Source organism: Rhinatrema bivittatum, chromosome 1, assembly GCF_901001135.1.
Source record: "Rhinatrema bivittatum chromosome 1, aRhiBiv1.1, whole genome shotgun sequence".
NCBI classification, from domain to species: domain Eukaryota; kingdom Metazoa; phylum Chordata; class Amphibia; order Gymnophiona; family Rhinatrematidae; genus Rhinatrema; species Rhinatrema bivittatum.
In genome coordinates this window covers 532,365,519-532,386,222 of record NC_042615.1, presented here as the reverse complement: position 1 = coordinate 532,386,222, position 20,704 = coordinate 532,365,519, and the positions used below count along the sequence as shown (strand labels likewise).

The window sequence follows — 20,704 nt, the reverse complement described above, 5'->3', positions numbered from 1 at the left end:
CAACATCAGCAGCTAATAAGATACTACAAGTAGCAGATGCTCTTCCACCAGAGTCAAAAGATCCTCGAGCAACCTGGTAATACCTAAACTATTTCTGTGGATGTGTTAGCTACTGTAGAACAAACCTCCAGAAATGTAGCTACCTTGACAGGGCCCCATACACGAACTGCATTTGTGAAAAAAAATCAGGTGATCTCTCACCTTTTGCACTGCTGTTAGAGGATCCGTGCACAATTGATTTAAGTGCAGTTACCAACTATGCGAAGGCCTGTGCCCAAAAATAGCCATTATAATATCAAAGATAAGTGCTTTTTGATATATTTATGATTAGATTGTAGTTCTGATTCAACAAACCCAAAAATAGTCAGCAAAGACAAACAAAACGATGGCCTAAACATGACCTCCTGTTAGGATGCAGGGTTTGACTTGTCCTTCCCACAATACCTTTATTGATACACTGCCCAACTTCCTCCCTGCTAGAGCCTATTTTTGTGATTTTTCTTCCCTGTTTTTCACTTGTTAAAAAAAAAAAAAAAAAGGATAAAGGATAAAAGAAAATAGAGGTTTTTCTCAACAAAATCATGTTTCAGACATTGCAAACATTGTTGTCTCATCCTTTTGTTAAAGAAAACCCTTACAGATAGATTTTCAAAACCCTACATGCAAGACTCGGAAGCGCGTGGGCCGCGCAGTACGTGTATTACAAAGGCTTTGAGCAAAAGTGGCAGGATGTGGGCAGGGTCTGGGCAGGCCGGGTCAGTGTCATGAAGTCAGTGTCACGCACAAGCGCTTGCCGGGATCCAACAACCGCGCAAGTTACTGCTGCTATGGACTGCGGGTAAGTAGTAAAATTTAAAAAATCTAGGGTACTCAGCAGGGTTTTAGGGGTCGGAGCTAGAAGGGTAAAAGGGAGGCAGGTCAGGTAGGGGGTTTAGAAAGTCCACTCCTTTACAGGGGCGAACTGGGGAGGGAGGGAACAGGGAACTAGGCCTTAATACATCGCCACATGCATGTACTAAAATCCCCCCACTTTGCGCGTTGATATAAAATCATGTGCATGAGTAGCGGATTTTATAACATGTGCGCATGTAACAAAATTGGTGCGTCTTTGTGCCCGTGCTCGCACGCAACTTTTAAAAATCTACCTTTAAGTTAGGGAGTGCTACTTGCATGGCTGTTGATCCGTTTGTCTTCACAGAAAGCAAAATTGCTTACCCATAACACGTGTTCTCTCAAAACAGCAGATCAACCATCACTACTAATTTCTATAATACTACTAGATGTATTCTGCATTGCATATACAGTTGTTCTTTCTTGTTGAGTCTGGCAATCAGAAACTGAGATAACTCCAGGAACATGGGTGTGTTGGAAACCTTGGTCCATGCCCAGAAAGATATTTTCATATGATTACCACACTTCTAAAAGACATTTTGCTTGGCACACACAATGGTCACATGACCTTCTTGTGGGACTGGTTGATCTGCAGTCTTCAGAAAACCATTACAGGCAAGTAGCTCAATTTGTGAAGTAAAATATTTATAGGTACATAGTAAATGATGGCAGAAAGAAGACCCAAGTGATCCATCCAGTCTGCCCAGCAATTTTGTTTTGTAGGTAGTAACTGCTACTCCATGCAGGCTACCTCTATGCCATTCTATTCAAGCTGGTAACAACTGCCACGCCGTGCAGGTTACCTCTTATCTTCATTTCTATCCTTTAGCCAATGTGTTTATCTCACTTTGAATTCCATTACTGTTTTTGTCTTCATTACCTCTTCTGGGTGAGCATTCCATGCATCCACCACCCTTTCTTCTGTGAAGAAATATTTCCTGACTTTGTTCCCAAGTCTACTCCTAGCTATACAGTTTTCTCTTCATCAGAAAAAGTGTGACTCTTGTAGAATATTAATATTTTTAAATATCTCAAAGGTCTGTATCATATCTCCCCTGTCCCTTCTCTCCTCCAGGGTATACATATATAGGTCTTTCAGTCTCATAAGTCTTCCATTGCAGACCCCACATCCATTTGGTTGTCTTTCTTTGCACCACTTGCACCCTTTTGAGATACGGTCTCCAGAAATGAACACAGTATTCCAGGTGAGGCCTCTCCAATGACCTGTACAAGGGCATTATCACCTCCTTTTTCCAGCTGGTTATGCCTCGCTTGATGCAGTCCAGCATCCTTTTGGCCTTAGCCACCAACTTGTCACATTGCTTTACTGCTTTCAAATCATCAGATACTATTACCCTGAAGTTTTTCCTAGTTTGTGCACATTAGTCTCTTGCCCTCCATTACATAGAGCACCTTTGGATTTAGGAAACCCAGTTGCATGACTCTGCACTTCTTGGCATTGAATCCCAGCTGCCAAACCTTTGACCACTCCTCAAGCTTTCTTAGATCACTTTTTATTAGCTCTACTTCTTCAGGTGTATCCACTCTGTTGCAGATCTTAGCATCATCCACAAAAACAGAAACATTTCCTTCTAACCCTTCCACTATGTCACTCACAAAGATATTGAACAGAACCAGCCCCATAACCGATCCTTGAGGCACACCACTTATTACTTTTCTCTCTTCAGAGTAGGTTCCTTTTACCACTATTTGTTGTTGTTTGTCAGTCAACCAATAAGTAATCCATTTTATCACTTTGGGACCCATTCTCAGACTTCATTTTTTTCATAAGCTTCCTGTGTTGGACAGTAACAAATGCTTTGCTGAAATCCAGATAAATCACTGAGTGTTTCTCTTCGATCTAATTCTCTAGGTACCCAATCAAAAAAATCTGATTTGTTTGACATGACCTTCCTCCAATAAAATCATAGATCCTGTAACCCACTGGATTGTAGACAGTTGACTATCCTTTCCTTCAGCAGCATTTCCATTAATCTTCCCACCAGCAAGGTAAGACTAACCAGCCTGCAGTTTCCAGCTTCCTCTCTGCTCCCACGTTTGTGAAGTGGGACCGCCACCACCCTCCTCCAATCTTGCAGCATCACAGCCATTTCCAAGGATCTATTGAGCAAGTCTTTCAGCAGACCTGCCAGAATCTCTGAGCATCCTTGTGTCTTGGGATGTATCTCATTAAGCCCACATGGCCTCCACTTTCAGTTTTGCTAGGTTCACCCAAATACTCTTCTATAAATAGGATTGTATCTACTCCATTCCCATCCATACTCGTGCCTACCACCAATGGTCCTCCTACAAGATCTTCCTCATCTGTTCTCCACTCAATGACCTTGTTTCTTTTCAATCATACAATATCACCTCTAACCTTCCTCCTTTCTCTGATGCCTCTGAAAAATGTTTTGTCACCTCTCTTCACCTCTCTGGCAATCTTTTCTATCACTTATGCTTTCACCATCCTGATTTCTTTCCTTGTCTCTTTCAGTTTCATCAGATATTCTTCCATGTTCCTCTTTCTGAGTTCCTTTGTACTTTCTAAATGCTAATCTTTTTTACTTTATTTTTTCAGCCACCTCTTTCGAGAACCTGATCATTTTCCTTTTATATACTTTTCTTACAGAAAGGTGTTGCCTTTATTATGGCTCTTTTTAGTTTGGCCCACTGTTTTTCCACTTCACCCATTTTTCACCCAGTCTTCTGCTCCTCCTGAAGTTACTTAGCCATTTTAACAAAATCTGTATTTTTGAAATCCAAGACTTTGATCTTCATGTGATTTCTCTCTATCTTGGCCATTATATCAAACCATGCCATCAAACGATCACTGGTGCTCAGATAGGCATCTACCTGGATATTTCTTTCTTCATTTGTAAGCACCTGGTCCAGTATTACTTCTCCCCTCATAGGTTCCATCACCATTTGTCTAAGCAGAAACTTTGAAGTGTCACCACAATCTCTCTACTTCTTATAGATTCTGCAGCAGGGATAGCAAATGTTGCTTACCTGATGTAACAGGTGTTCTCACAGGACAGCAGGATGTTAGTCCTCACAAATGGGTGACATCGAGGATGGAGCCCACCACGGAAAACTTCTGTCAAAGTTTAAACAGAACTTTGACTGGCCCCTACTGGGCATGCCCAGCAAGGCACTGACCCTGCAGCCAGCAGGGGTCTCCCTTCAGTCTGATTTTCAAAGCTACAGGCAGTGCCTAAAAAAGTAAAAAGTAAAACGAACCCAACACCGCGGGGTGGCGGGCGGGTTTCGTGAGGACTAACATCCTGCTGTCCTGTGAGAACACCTGTTACATCAGGTAAGCAACATTTGCTTTCTCACAGGACAAGCAGGATGGTTGTCCTCACAAATGGGTGAGTACCAAGCTGAGGATGTCCTGACTTGCACCAAATGCACCCAACAATGTGCAACAGGCACAACAACTGGGGTGGAATTTGGTAAAGGACATCCGCACCCTACCGGGCAGGTGGAAGGGTGTTGGTACATCATGTTGGAAAAAGGTTACGCAAGACAGATTGGCCGAAGATGGAGTCCTGTCTTCCAGCTTTGTCCAAACAATAGTGGGCTGCAAAAGTATGGAGAGAACTCCAGGTTGCAGCTTTGCAGATGTCAGGAAGCGGCACCGATCGAAGGTGTGCTACTGAAGTCGCCATGGCCCTCACAGAGTGTGCCTTGACACGGTCTTGAAAAGGAATGCCAGCTTGCTGATAGCAAAAAGAAATGCAGTCCGCCAACCAGGAGGAAAGAGCCTGCTTACCCACAGGATGTCCTAACTTGTTAGGATGGAAAGAGACAAATAATTGAGTGCTCTTCCTGTGAGCAACTGTACGGTCTAGATAAAAAGCTAGAGCTCGTTTGCAGTCTAGGGTATGCAGAGTCTGTTCCCCGGAGTTGGAGTGGGGCCTGGGAAAAAAGATAGGTAGTATGATGGATTGATTAATATGAAACTCAGAAACTACCTTAAGTAAAAATTTAGGGTGAGTGCGGAGCACCGCCCGGTCCTGCAGGAGCTTAGTGTAAGGCGGATAGGTGACTAAGGCCTGCAATTCACTAACCCTGCGAGCTGAAGTGATAGCCAAAAGGAATAACACTTTCCATGTGAGATACTTTAATTCACAGGAGTGCAAAGGTTCGAAAGGAGGTTTCATTAGACGACCAAGAACCAGGTTAAGGTCCCAAGATGGGGCCGGAGGACGTAAGGGTGGCTTCAGATGGAGCAAGCCTTTAAGAAAACGTGTTACCAGGGGTTGTACTGAAATAGGGACACCCTGTACACCTTTATGGAAGGCGGCTACCGCACTGACATGCATCCTAATGGAAGAGGTCTTTAGACCGGATTCTGATAGGTGCCATAAATAGTCCAAGAACTTAGAGATTGGACAGGAAAGGGGATCAAGGGACTGAGAAGTGCACCATGATGTGTACCTTTTCCATTTATATGAATAGGATCTTCTGGTAGAGGGCTTTCGTGAAGCTATCAGGACACGAGAAACCGAATCCGAAAGGTTAAAAGGCTGAAGGACTAACCTTTCAACATCCATGCCGTCAGGGACAAGGCTTGGAGGTTGGGATGGAGGAGGCATCCGTCGTTTTGAGTGAGCAGATGCAGATCCGTTCCCAGAGGAATGTGCCTGCGGATGGAGAGATCCTGGAGTATGGGAAACCACACTTGGCGTGGCCAGTGGGGTGCTATCAGGATCATGGTTCCTCCGTCCTGGCGTAGCTTCACGAGAGTCCTTGACAGAAGAGGAAGTGGAGGGAATGCATAAAGCAGACCTGTCGTCCACTTGAGGGAGAAGGCATCCCTCGGCTGAAAGTGTTGGCTCCGAATGAGAGAGCAGTAATCATCCACTTTGTGGTTCTGAGGGGACGCAAAGAGGTCTATGCGGGGAAAACCCCACTTGTGAAACAGAGAGGTCACTACCAGAGGATCGAGTGACCACTCGTGTGGCTTGAAGACACGGCTCAGCTGGTCTGCCAATACATTGTCTACTCCCGGCAGGTAAGTGGCCCTGAGGTACATGGAGTGGGAGAGGGCTTCCGCCCAGATCTGCGCAGCCTCCTGACATAGAAGGAAGGAGCCTGTGCCTCCCTGCTTGTTTATGTACCACATGGCCACTTGGTTGTCCGTCTGGATTAAGATTATCTGATGGAATAGATGATCTTTGAAAGTTCGGAGTGCATAGCGGATTGCGCGAAGTTCCAGAAAATTTATCTGGTGTTCGGCTTCCTCTTTGGACCATAAGCCTTGGGTTTGTAATTCGTCCACATGGGCTTCCCAACCGATGTGAGAAGCGTCGGTGGTTAGGATTACTTGCGGATCCGGTGGAAGAAAAGGTAAGCCCTGAAGGAGGTTGACCTGAGTTGTCCACCAGGTTAAGGATAGGCGCAGGGCTTGTGTGACTGTGACTATGGAGGACAGAGGCTGAAAAGCTTGAATCCATTGGTGTCGTAGAGTCCATTGTGTTACTCTCATGGCTAGTCAGGTCATGGGAGTGACTTGAACCGAGGATGCCATGTGTCCTAGGAGAATGAGGAACTGGCGAGCCGTGGCAGTGTTTTGAGACTGGAGCTGGCGAGCCAGGGATATTAGGGTGTGGACCCTTTGAAGAGGAAGGTAAGCCTTTGCCTGCAAGGTGTCCAAGTCTGCTCCAATGAAGGATAAGGTTTGAGACGGGACTAAGCAAGATTTCTCGTAATTGACAAGAAACCCTAAGGAAAGGAGTGTTTGAATTGTCAATTTTAGGGAGGATTGAGCTATGTGTTGGGAGGAGGCCCTGATTAGCCAATCGTCCAGGTAGGGGTAGACGTGGACACCTTCCTTCCTTAGGAATGCTGCTACCACTACGAGACATTTGGTAAAGACTCGTGGGGCAGAAGCGAGACCGAAAGGTAGGACACGGTATTGATAATGGTTGTGGCCTACAAGAAACCGCAGATATTTGCGATGGGATTGTGTGATCGCAATGTGGGTATAAGCGTCCTTGAGGTCGAGAGAGCACAGCCAATCCCCCTTTTGCAACAGAGGGAGCAAGGCGCCCAGGGTTACCATCTTGAATTTTTCTTTTTGCAGATACTTGTTGAGGGCCCGAAGGTCCAGAATTGGACGTAGCCCCCCTGATTTCTTTGGTATTAGGAAGTATCTGGAATAGAATCCTTTCCCTTGTTGACAAGGAGGGACGGGTTCTATAGCATTTGATTGTAGAAGAAGGGATACTTCTTGATGTAATTGAGTAAAATGGTTGGTTAGACTCCATGCCTGAAGGGGCGGGGAGTCTGGCGGAAGTGTTATGAAATTGAGGTGGTAACCCTGTGCGATAATTGCTAGCACCCACTGATCTGAGGTGATCTGTTTCCAACGGTGGAAGAAGTGGAACAGTCGACCCCCCACAGGGATGTGTAGAAGAGGGAGATGGCATGTGCTCAATACAGGGAAGTCAAAGGCCCGCCGTAGGCCCAGGAGGTGGGGCTACAGTAGGTCTTTGCTTTCTCGGCTGACGAGGCTGAGGCCTGTTAGAGGACCGTGCAGGACGAGCCCTAGTTGACGGAGGGTAGTAGCGACGTGGTCGAAAGAATGACTTCTTAGAGTCCTTCTTTTGCGGTTGCTTGGAGGTCACCTCAGGTGGGACAGATGAGAGTTGTTTCAACGTCTCATGGTGGTCTTTTAACTCCGCCACAATCTGTTGAATTTGCTCTCCAAACAAATTGTCGCCTAAGCAGGGCAAATCAGCAAGACGATCTTGGACTTCTGGGCGAAGGTTGGATGACTTTAACCAAGCCCAACGTCTGGCTGAGATGGCTGTGGCTGAAACCTTTGTGGAAGCATCAAATATGTCATAGGCAGTCCTAATCTCGTGCTTCCCTGCCTCAAATCCCTTGTGAAGAAGGGCTTGAAGCTGTGGTTGGTATTGGTCCGGCAACGTGTCAGCATAGTCTTGCATCTGCTTAAAAATGGCTCTGTTGTATTGAGTCATGTAAAGTTGATATGAAGCTATGCGTGAAATCAACATAGCTCCATGATACACCTTTCGTCCTACACTATCCAGGAACTTGTTGTCCCTGGTAGGTGGGGTAGAAGAATGCGGCTTAAGACGCTTGGCCTTCTTCTGCGCGGACTCAACCACAACAGAGCGATGATCCAGTTGAGGTTTTTGGAAACCTGGTGCTGACTGGACAAGGTATGTGGAGTCAGCTTTCTTGTTAACTGGTGACACCGATGAAGGAGATTCCCAGTTTTTCTTGAGCAGATCCAAAAACACCTGGTGTATAGGGATGGAAGCGATGATTTTTGGAGCATCCAGAAATTGAAGTAGTTCCATCATCTGGTGTCTGTCATCAGCTTCAGATTGTAGTTGAAAAGGTACAACTTCTGACATCTCTTTCACAAAATTAATGAAAGATAGATCCTCAAGAGGAGATCTTTTTCTACTCTCTGTAGGAGATGGTGGCGAAGGCAGATCTGTGTCAGAAGAGGTATCATCATCATCACCCCAGGTATCGTAGGGATCATGTGTGGCTTGTAGCCCTGATGGACCTGGCTGAGGCTCTGAAGGCATTGATGGAAACCGAGGTGGAATCGGTGCGGTAGGTGGAACCAGAAATGGCATGGATGGCTTCGGTGCTGCCGATGGAATCGGTGCCTGGCGCGGAATCGATGGAACCGAAGGATAAATCGGTGGAGATATACCAGAAGGTACCGATGGAACTACCCCGGAAGGGGGAATTCGAAACGGTGTTTCTCCTGCCGATGAGAAACCAGTCTGAGACGGTGGTGTTGTCGATGGCACTGGAATCACCGATGGAAGGGCCGTCATGAGTGCCTCCATGCGGCTCAGTAGCGGTGCTAGCACTTGTATCAACGGCTCGGTGGTCGGTTCCCTCCTCGGTGGCGAAGCCGGTGCCGGCGTCGGTGCCGGGGGCAGCACTGGAACCGGTGCCGGAGACGGTGCCAATGGAGGTTGTAATTTCTTCATCGCTTTCTCGATGGCCTCCTGGACCAGCCGGTCCAGTTCTGCCCGGAGACCAGGGGTAACCATACCCGGCTCGACGGGAGAGGGAGGCTGAGGCAGGGCCGGAGGGACCACCGTAACCGGTGGGATCACGGCCCCCACACCCCGAGAGGGTGAGGGTTTCCTCGATGCCAGCGAACGAGACGTGGAGGGCGTCCGGTCTGTTCGCGGCTTCTTTGTCGGTGGCTCGGCTTGAGCAGAGGTCGATGGCTGTGGATCCTCGACAGGCCGAGACTTATGCCGTCGATGGCGGTGCTTTTCTTTCCGATCCCCTCGCCCATCCGGGGAAGGGACGGGAGTCGACGGCCGAGAAGCGATCGATGGCGGACGGTCACCGGATGGTTGACAATGATGGTACAACTTCGACGGTGCCGGTTCCGATGACGTCGATGCTATCGATGGCGTTGGGGTTGGTGCATGGAAGAGGAGCCCCATCTTCTCCATCCTGGCTTTGCGACCCTTGGGTGTCATTAAGGCACATTTGGTGCAAGTCAGGACATCATGCCCACTACCCAAACACATTACACAAACCCTGTGGGGGTCTGTGATGGACATAGTCCGGGTACAATCCGGACAACAACGGAACCCCGTTGCCATGGCTGGAAGCCAAAATTTAGGCTGGGGATCGGTAAGTGCCCACAGGCCTCGAGGGCCAAATTCGACGGCAGTCGATGGAAGAAGGCAAAAAACTTACCGGGTTCCGTAAGATGACTAAAAAATTTGTCAAAGGGAGACCCCTGAGGGGCAAATTTTCTTAGGAAATTAATTTCCAAATTCCTGTCAGGAACGTGGTAGAGAGCTCCTTTCACCGCGTGGCAACTGCTGCGCGGAAAAAAGAAGACTGAAGGGAGACCCCTGCTGGCTGCAGGGTCAGTGCCTTGCTGGGCATGCCCAGTAGGGGCCAGTCAAAGTTCTGTTTAAACTTTGACAGAAGTTTTCCGTGGTGGGCTCCATCCTCGATGTCACCCATTTGTGAGGACAACCATCCTGCTTGTCCTGTGAGAAACTCCAGTACACATCAGATAGTTTAAAATCTCCATTGAGCATCACTTCCGCCTTCCTTTTCACCTTTTGGATGTCTTCAGCCAGATCTTGGTTCAGTTCTTCTGTCTGATTTGAAGGCCTGTAGACCACATCAGTATAGATGGAAATGCCATCATCTTTTTCCAAGTCAGCCCATAATATTTCCTCTTTTCCCCAAACCCCTAAGTTACCAGGATATTTAAGTTACTAGGATATTCTTTTTGAGAAAAAGGGCTACTCCACCCCCTTTTCTGTCCTCTCTATCCTTCCGCAACAAGATATACCCCAGGATGAACATATTCTATTCATGAGGCTCAATGAACCATTTCTCTGCAATAGCAACAATATCCAAGTCTGCCTCCATCATTAGGGCCTGAAAATCTGGAACTTTATTGCTCAGACTATGAGCATTTGTGCACATAGTTTTCCAGCTTTTCTTCTTCAACTTGCTGCCTGTTCGTTTCTATCTTAGGAGTTATTTATTATTTTATTTATTTATTTAACACTTTTTTATACCGACCTTCATAGTGATAACCATATCGGATCGGTTTACATATAACAAGGATAACTGAAGCAATAAATAAAGTGATTAACAATAGAGGAGAAAAAGGTAAAGTTACATTCAACAGGGTGTAGAACTTGGAAGCTAAATAGCTGGAAAAAAAATAAAGGCAGGAAGTATTGTAACATAATAGTATAGGATGTGGGTTAAAGCTTAAGGTGCTTTAACCTGGAAGTCCATCTTTCGAGAGGATAGCAAACCATTCGTCTGGGAGGGGATAAATTTGTCCAGGAGAGAATAATGGTGACTAGAGATTGTCTGGAGGGTCAGCAAAGGCTTGATGAAATAGCCACGTTTTGAGTTACCACCCAGGAAAGAGATCTAGGCATCATAGTGGATAATACATTGAAATCGTCGGCTCAGTGTGCTATGGCAGTCAAAAAAGCAAACAGAATATTAGGAATTATTAGGAACGTAATGGCAAATAAAACGATGGATGTCATAATGTCTCTGTACCGCTCTATGGTGAGACCGCATCTTGAATACTGTGTTCAATTCTATCTCAAAAGAGATATAATTGCACTGGAGAAAGTGCAGAGAAGGGTGACCAAAATGATAAGGGCATGGATCGGCTGCCCTGTGAGGAAAGGCTAAGGAAGTTAGGGCTGTTCAGTTTGGAGAAGACACGACTGAGGTGAGATATAGAGGTCTACAAAATCATGAAAGGACTTGAACAAGTTAATGTAAATTGGTTAGTTACTCTCTCAGATAATAGAAGTACCAGGGGATACTCCATGAAGTTAGCAAGTAGCTTATTTAAAACAAATCAAAGAAAATTCTTTTTCACTCAGCGCATAGTTAGGCTCTGAAATTCATTGCCAGAAGATATGGTTACAGCAGTTAGTGTAATTGGGTTTAAAAAAAAGGTTTGGATAAGTTCCTAGAGGAAAAATCCATAAACTATTAATTAATAAGCAATAGTAGCTTGAGATTTATTTAATATTTGGGTTCTTGCCAGGTACTTGTGACTTGGACTGGCCACTGTTGGAAACAGAATAAGAGGCTTGATGGACCCTTGGTCTGACTCTGTATGGTATATCTTATGTTCCTTTCTACCTAAGAGTGGACTAATTTTCTTCTTTTCTCTATGAACTTCCTAATATGTGTTGGGGGCGATATTCCCATTCCACTGACTTCCTTCTGCTACCCACATCCTCTGGTTTAAACACTATACAAAACTATCTGAAAGCCACTGAAAATAACAGAATGAAAATACTAAAACTGGGAGAAGACAAAGAAAAAAGAGGCATGCTTTCATTCATTATGTTAAATATGAGCACTAAAATAAAACTAATTTTGAAAACAAAGCAAACGAAACAAAGCAAATTATACTTTTTTAAACCAAGGTGACACATGATATGAAGTGATAAAAATTACCTGATTGAATTATAGATGGCCAATGGTGTTTGTCCCTTCTCCTTGGCCATTCTCATCATATCAAGAACAGCCATACCAAGGCACTCCTCCTGAGTTTCATGTGTGACAGGCACTTTCACCCACCCAGCCACAAAATCATCACGCCACTAAAAGAGAATGAGTAGAGAAAAATCCCACAATTTTAATTAGCTTATCATTTACATAAGAAAATTGTTGCAAATATTTAATTCAACTATATATCTTACATCACATTTTGATGTACTTAAACATTAAAGTTTGATTTAGAAAGGCTTTTTTTTAATTCAGTTCAGGATAAATTTGCTGGATACACTGCAGATCTATCTCTCTTAGGCATGAGGTTCTGTACCTGTTTGGGACTAAGCACATTATTGAAGGATATATGATTCTCTATGCTATCAGAAGTGATTTCTGCCAATCTTTGCTTAATGATCCTGGTCCTCATAGTGTCATGACTTCCAGGATCATATAAAACAGCTCATGGTTTCATGGGCTGTTTTATATGACAGCCCTACATTAGGCTCCTATCCAGTTGATCAGCACCAATATCAGACTGTTTCAGATGAATCTGAGCAGGGAGATTAGATTCTTCAGTCTGGTGCATAGCCAGGTCAAGCATAGTTACAGAAAATATACTAAGTAAGCCATAATGGGTGCAGATCAACAAGGATGCAAGCCTCAAAGCAGTTGTAAGGCTATAGTACATGTTGCAATAATATAAACCTTTTATTTAACATGCATTTACAAAATAGGCAAAAAAATTAAAACTATGTAACTGAAACAAGAGGCTGCAAGGCCGTAATCCCAATAGTTTTTTGCACAGGTAGTACCTAAAAAAGGCAAGAAGCTTAAAGAAATGTTTTTGCTGTAGGTTCATAGAAGGTCCTTACAGACTCTCTGGTCTCTGGTACAGATGTCTTGCAACAGCCATGGCACATTCAGATATTGGATTTGCTAAAGAATGTCCATATATTACACATGAAAATTGTACATTCTCCAAAACTGCCATCAAAGCGTGTCACCCTGGTCCTCTGGTGGTATCTCAAGTCACTACATTGGGCTTCCTAGCTATTTAAGCATACAGTTCAAGCTTCTCTTACTCACCTGCAAGCACTGTTCCCTCTTAAGCTTTGTACACGTACACAGGTCATAAACTTCACACACGTGGCAAAACAGTGCACAAGAAATCCCAATATTATTTGTATTATATTGGCCCATAGCACACAAATTTGGCCTCACTTATAATTAGTTACATAAAAGAAAAATCTTTGTGCACATACTGTAGCCTTTCAAAAATTAGAGGGCACACTGACTGCAAGTGGATTCATTCTACAGCACCTCTTCCATCTCTTAGTGAAGCCATGTACAAACACGCAAGCTCATTATGGTGTCTCATTATCCTATAGCTATTGGCATACATTTGCCTTGTCTGTCAATTCTGTAGGTATCTCTGGGTACAATATATATACATCTTCACCATTATAAGCCTCTACTACACTACCAGTATAAACATCAGATAAGTCAACTTTATGGATGCTTCCTACCATATGGTTTATGGTTCAGCATCATGATGCACTTATCTTGTTCCTTTGGAAGTGGTGAAACCTTTTAGCTAATTCTGACTTTAGAGCAGGATTCATTAAACTCTTTACTAGTGCCTGTCCCCCTACTCTACTATGTCTTGTTTATTCCCTCATCTCTGAACACTTACCTTTAAACTTCCTAGCTAAAGTGTTGGATGTGAATTGATTGCTGACTCCTTATCTCAAAGTTTTAGCCAGAAGGCTGGAACTAGTTTCCCATCAGACCTCATTCTCAGTACCATGGTAGTAGTTCTCCATCTGTTTTTTCTTATTTCACTGAAAATTATGTCTAAGCTTGCTTTATCTTGGAACACAATGAGGAGAGAAATTGATATTTAATGGTTGTGCTTTTTACTCTGTACAGGCCAATACCATTAACCAGATATGGATGTACTCTTGCACATTTCTAGCTATGAGCAGAAAAGTGCACTGTCCAGAAAATTCCAGAATTATTCCACCCACTGATGATAGAGTTAGGATTCTAAAGGATATTCTTCTATAAAAATGTTTGCGCTCCTAGAGACCAGACTCATAAGAAATGGGATCCGACTTGGGATTTATTAGTATGTTGTACTTTATGGTCTCATTGTAAATTAGCAGGTCTACATGATCATGAAGCAGTTCAATCTATGGAAACATCTGCTAAGAATTTAGTTCTTTTAAATAAATATGGATCTGTGATGAAATGGCATGTGAAACGCATCAAGTCTGATCAGCCTTCAACTCTAGAGGTACTTTTAATGGCACAGAAGCAAACAACTTGATGCTAAGAAATTCCTTTGCGATATACTGTGCGCATTGGCGAAAACGTATTAAAATGAGAGATGGAGAAAACCTGAGCCATATCAAGATTAGTGTCATCACTCTGCAACCCATAATTTACTTTTTCCATTTACCTCCACCAAGAACTTTTGCAAGAAGGGTTAACAGAAGGCATTTTATTGAAAAAAGGTATTTACTGTGAATCTTGAACTGCTGTCTTCAGAGAACACCTGTTATAGGTAAACAACTTTGCTTCTCTGAAGACAAGCAGTTTACTGTAGTTACAAAAAACAAAGGCTGCTTACTTATAACAGGTGTTCTCTCAGGATAGCAGGACATAAGTCCTCACGGAGTGGGGTGGGGGTGAGGGGGGTGACATCTGACAGAACCTGGCCAGTAAAACAGATTTCAAAGCTTCTACATATCACACAGGGTCCCCTTCAGTTCTTAATATATCTACAAACATGTAGCAACCAAATCCAAGGGGAGGTGGCTGGATTCATCCTGTTATCCTCAGAGAACACATTACAAATAAGTGACCCTTGCTTTCTTCAAGACAAGGAGAATGTTCAGCCCCACAGGTGGAGATCCCTAGCTACCTCCAATTTAAACAAAGGGGAAAACAGAAAAATGTGTGTCAATGGAAAAAACTATTTTTGGTGGCAACAAACTATTTATCATTTTTTTCTTTCTTTTCTTTTTTTGTTAAAAAGATAGCCTGGAAAAAACAAAGGGCCCTAAGGGGAATGGAATTGAATGATAAACCTCAAATCCCCACAGGACAGACTGACCAAAACTACTGTCACAACTTATCCTAACACACAAACCTCAAAGAATGACCAGATCTGCAAATAAACTTCAACTTGAAATTCCATCAATTCCTCTAGCCAAACTCACAAACACCAGGAACAGAGCTTTCTCCATAGCAGGCCCAAACTTATGGAACAACATTCCACAACATTTAAGCTCAATTCATGACATCAAAGCATTCAAAAAAGAACTAAAGACCTGGTTTTTCAGTCAAACTTTTAGAGATGGCGTGGGATAAAAATTCCACCCCCTCTCGAACCATTACATGCTGACACCCCCATTCCTTTGACGATCCCTTTCTATTAAACATTGTCTCATCTCCCCTCTCCCCCCACCCCCTCCCCTTTCTCTGCCCTCATCCCTCTTCCTCCCTTCCTCAAGTCTTTACCTGAAGCACCTAACATGCCCCGAGATCCTACACTTACCCATATCCTACATCAACCTTCTACCGCTCAGATTGCTACTTGTTCCACATAATAATTAATGAATATCATATATTTACTCCTCGTGTAGATTACCTCTTTCATATAAATTTCTCATTTAATATGTTAAATAAGGTTATTCTCTGTGAATGTTAAATATAGTTATAAGTTATTTGTATGTATTACGTTGTTATCCTGTAAACCGGAGTGAAGGCAAAACGCTATACTTCGGTATATAAAAAACCACAAATAAAAAAATAAATAAAAATAAATGGGACACTGATCCCACCATGGCTCTAACACTATAAGCCTCGACATGCCTATCCAGAATCAGGCATGCCTGGGCAAAACAAACAGAGACAATCTGCTATGCAATTAGAAAAGGTTTGTTTGGTCAAAAGAAATAAAAAGCAAGGTGGACTTTCTAAGATAGAGATGAGTGCAAAGAATACTGCCTCCTTAGAGGATAGAAGAATCTTTTCAGTGCCCTACTTGAATACCTTCCAAATAAGGAGAGTGAGTCCGGAATGGCAGCAGAGAGGGCCTGAAGCGTAGTGTAATTGTTTAATTTGAGCCACCATTTTCTTGGGCTTCCCTCTAAATAGATTCTCTCCATTGCAGAGCACATCTTGTCTAAGGTCTGAGGCTTGCAAGCATACAGATACCAACACCTATTGCAGAGACTCTCAGTGCCATTCAAATGGTTGATCTGACCATATGTTTTCCACACACTATACCCTTGTCCACTAGCAATCAATAGCTGGCACCTGGGCCCATAGAGGCTGTCGCTATTCCCAAGATCAACGCATAGAATGAGCTGTCCTGGAAATATCCAGACGTGTCTAATGTTGCCCAAAAGAAAAGATGAACGTTTTTGGGAAGGCATCAGGAGACACGGGGTCTTGGGACTTTCTTTTGTTTTGAGACACCTTTGTAAATGCTAGATGAAATATAATGCTATTAGTTATGGAAGGTTTTTTTTGTTTGTTTTTTTAAACACCAGATTAATGTTTTTTTCTTGCTGCTACAAAGGTTTCCATTTCGACACCAGTTAACTGATCCAATCTCTGAATTTCAGGATTGTCCAAGCTTGATACCAGTTTCTTAAAATTATTACATATCTTGTAGCCTCTTATTATTTTCTACAATTTCCTTTCAACTTTGTGGGCTAATAAGTGAGACTGTGTTATAATTTGTTTCCTTTTTACTTATATTTTTGGAATTTTCTGTGAAATCTCACTTTTTTCTGTAACAAAGTTTTCTTTGTGAAAAATATGAATAAATTAATAAATGTAAAACAAAAAGAATAAGCTGTCTTCTGTGGGAACTTCCTCTATAATTGCTAGAAATGTGTCCCTTCCTTTCTGAGCATGCTACCAAAGCACTTAGCACTTCCTGTTTAGATTACTGCATCTTGCTCTTCACAGGCCTCCTTGCTGCACTGCAATCTATTCAAAATTAAGCTGCACAGATCACCTTCCACAGAGTCATTATGACAAAATAGCCCCTCTTCTCAAGTCGCTGCAAATGGCTCCCCATCACTTCTACATGCAATTCAAGCTTATCTACAAGTGTATTCACTCTGCAGCTCCTCATGATCTATATTCACTTATGTTCTCCGATACTCATCTTCAGGGACTCTGCTCATCAGGCAAGTCGTTCTTATCTGCACTCATCTCCTCTACCACTAATTTACAACTCTGTGTTTTCTATCTTGTAGCACCATTTACTGGAACAGACTTACCAAGTCAGTGCATCATGCTCCCTCTTAGGCTACATTCAAATCCAATCTAAAACCTCACCTTTTTGGAGCTTCTTTTAAAACTTAATTACATCCTATTGACTCATTTGTCTTGACGAGATTCTAAACTCCATAGAGTAGGGACTGTCTCTTATGTGAATCTGTATAGCACAGCATGTGTCTAATAGTGCTTTATAAATGATTAATAGTAATAGTAATGACTCTAGAGCATTATACATCTCCTGAGGGGAAGGCTCTGAAACTCCCTTACCTCTTTCAGTATGTTTCATATATACTGGCCCATGAAGAGCTGATAAGATGCTATGTGGGCACCCTGATAAACATTTCTCCCAGTAAGGACAACGGTACAAGAATTCTTCCTTGAGGGCACCTATGTCTGGGTTCTAGACCTCTTGGCCTTTGTGAGATTTGATTTGACCACAACTGACTGACTGCTTTTCCTATCCAGGAGCCTTCTGTATATGGTAAAATAATCTTGTTTACTGGTGGCATTGGGGGAGAGGGGTATTCACATCTAATGTCTCCTTCAGGAGACATGCATACTGCCATGATTTCCTTCTTGGGCATGGGAGGGAGACAAACTAGAGGATATAAAGCATTTTTGCCTGGACTCTTCCACAAATTAAATTGAATCGTCTCCACCATTCTCTTTATAAAATCAGCAAAGAGGTCTTCTGGAAAATACTTTCTCTCCTTTCCTGTGGAGGAGAGGGGTCCATGGTGAGAACTCTTCAGTTTGGAGAAGAGGCGGCTGAGGGGAGATGATATAGAGATCTATAAAATAATAAGTGAAGTGGAACGAGTAAACACAAATCGGTTGTTTACTTTTTCAAAAAGTACAAAGACTAGGGGATACACAATGAAGTTACCAAGTTGTACATTTAAAACTAATAAGAGAAAATATTTTTTTACTCAATGCATAATTAAGCTCTAGAATTCGTTGCCAGAGGATGTAGTGAAAGCTGTTAGTCTAGCTGCGTTTAAAAAGGTTTGGACAAGTTCCTGGAGGAAAAGTCCAAAAATCATTATTAAGGTGGCATTGCAGAAATCTACTTCTTATCCCTGGGTATTAGCAGTATGGGTTCTATCTACTGTTTGGAATCTTGCCAGATACCTGTGACTTGGATTGGCATTTGTTGTAAACAAGATACTGTGTTGCAATCCCGGTCGCTAGACTAGCGACTGGGTTCTTACCTGCTGCCTCGTGAGAGGAGACCTTTTAACAGTCCAACCACGGGGAGCTCCGGCCCACCTCCTTTGGTGATTTCAGACGCCAGCGACTACTTAAGGCCGGCGTCTGCCCTGTGGAAGTTGCTTAGCAACGAAGTTACTCAGTGTTTGAGTGTTTTGTGCTGTTACTGCTGTTTCGGTTCTGCTGTTCCAGTTCCTGCTGATCCTGATCTTAATCCTGGTCTTGCCGCTCCTGATCCTGATGTTCCAGATCTCACTCTGCTTCAGGATTTCTTTCGGTTAGTTCTTTGGTTTCTGACTTTGACTCTGTCACCGATTCTCCGTGTCTGCCGCCTGCCTCGACCCTTGGCTTGTCTTCTCATCTCGTTCCTTCTAAGTCCCAGTGGTCCGGGTCCTCACGAGCTCCTCTCGGGGGGGGATCTTGGGCTTCCAGGGTGAAGACTTCACTTTCATCTCTGTCTTGGTTCCGCCTCCCGGCCTGTGCCATCTCCAAGGAATTCGCTCTTCCCATCTGCGCACTCCGCCAGGCCGGCCCAAGGGTCCACCGTTCTGTCCGCAACAGTTTGCTAAGCCATGGACCCGGCGGACATCTCCGGACTGCAAGCCATTCCCGGGATGGCCCAACGACTGCAGTAGCAGCAACATTGTCTTGAAGTCCTGGCTGCCAACGTCGAGTGATTGTCAAATCGGCTGGATGCCACTCTGCCAGAGCCACCACCGGTATCTCTTCTGGTTCCCACAGTAAGCTTATCTGCATCCACTCAGCTTCCAACTCCCTCCCACTACGCGGGTGAAGCCAAGGGTTGCCGAGGATTCCTGAACCAGTGTTACATTAGGTTCTCGCTACTTCCAGGTCAGTTCCCGTCAGATTCAGCGAAGGTTGCCTACATCTTGTCGCTACTGGAAGGGAAGGCGTTGAATTGGGCTTCACCAATGTGGGAGTGCCAGGATCCTTTGTCGAACAATCTGCAGCAGTTTGTTCACAACTTCAAACAAGCCTTTGACGAACCTGCATGTCTGCCTACAGTTACGTCAGAGCTGTTACAGCTAAGACAGGGATCTCGGTCCCTGGCAGACTATGCTATTGAGTTTCGTACTCTCGCAATGGAGGTAGGCTGGCGTGATGACAGCTTGCGGGAAGTCTTTTTGGAAGGTTGTCTGGTCACATCAAGGATGAGTTGGCCGCCAGAGACATTCCTGATAATCTCAACGACATAATTGATTTAGCCGGTCGGATAGACCGACGCCTCTAGTAAAGGGCCAAGGAGGGCCGTTCTTTATGCCGGTCCATATCTTTAGCACCAGTCTTCGCTAGACCTGTGACAACGTCTTCAAGTCACGGGACGGCACAATCAGAGCCATGAGCTGAAGAACCTATGCAGTTAGGTCGCACGCCGTTGACTGCTGAGGAGAGGCGAAGACGCCACGCACTGGGATTGTGTCTATACTGTGGCATCAAGGGCCACTTTCTAGCCCAGTGCAAGAAGCGGCCGGAAAACGCCAAAGCCTAAGCAGTACAGAGGAGCTACTCCTAGGTTGTGTTAATTCTACTCCTCAATGTTCTATACCGGTGACTCTCGAATACCCAGGAGGGTCCTTTCACACTCTTGCCTTCATAGACTCTGGAGAGGGTGGAAACTTCATTTTATCAGATTTGGTGCAACAACTGCGTTTGCCTACTGTTCCTCGAAGTTCCCCACTACGCATCACTTCTATCCTAGGTACAGTCCTTCCTGGGAGTATTTCTGACTCTACAGTTCTTCTGACTCTTTGGACCGGAGCGCTGCATTCGGAAGAGATATCTTTTTTGATTTTGGAGAAAGCTGTGCATCCGGTGGTACTGGGGTTGCCGCGGTTACAGCAGGACTCTCCCATAATTCATTGGGACTCCTTACAAATAGCTCAGTGGAGACCCTTTTGTTTTTCCAATTGTCTCAAGGTTCAGAGGCCTTCTGTCATGCACATGCTAAGTACTTCTGTATTGCCTCCTACACCTTACATGGTCTTTGCAGAGGTTTAAAAAAAAAAAAAAGCAGAGATTTTGCCACGTCATCGCCCTTTTGACTACGCCATAGACTTATTGCCCAGCACCACGCCGCCGCATGGTAGAGTGTATTCTTTGTCTCTGCCAGAGTCACGCGCATTGTCTGAATACATCACTGAAAACCTCGCCAAGGGATTTATCCGCCTTTCTCGATCACCAGCCGGAGCGGGGTTTTTCTTCGTGGGGAAGAAGGATGGTACACTTAGACCTTGTATAGATTATAGAGGCT

At 44.1% G+C, this 20,704-nt stretch overlaps 1 protein-coding gene across 7 annotated transcripts in view; it reads right to left on the bottom strand.

Annotated features, from left to right (window-relative positions):
* Window positions 1-20,704, bottom strand: part of JAK2 (Janus kinase 2) — a 419,848-nt gene that overhangs the window by 258,559 nt on the left and 140,585 nt on the right. For all 7 annotated transcript variants that reach the window (XR_003858317.1, XM_029613659.1, XM_029613675.1 and 4 more), the window contains one exon: window positions 11,884-12,029. Coding sequence is in view for 6 of the 7 variants with exons in the window: in XM_029613659.1 (XP_029469519.1) it covers window positions 11,884-12,029 (146 nt within the window). In the remaining variant the exon portion in view is untranslated. The remainder of the gene's footprint in view (window positions 1-11,883; window positions 12,030-20,704) is intronic.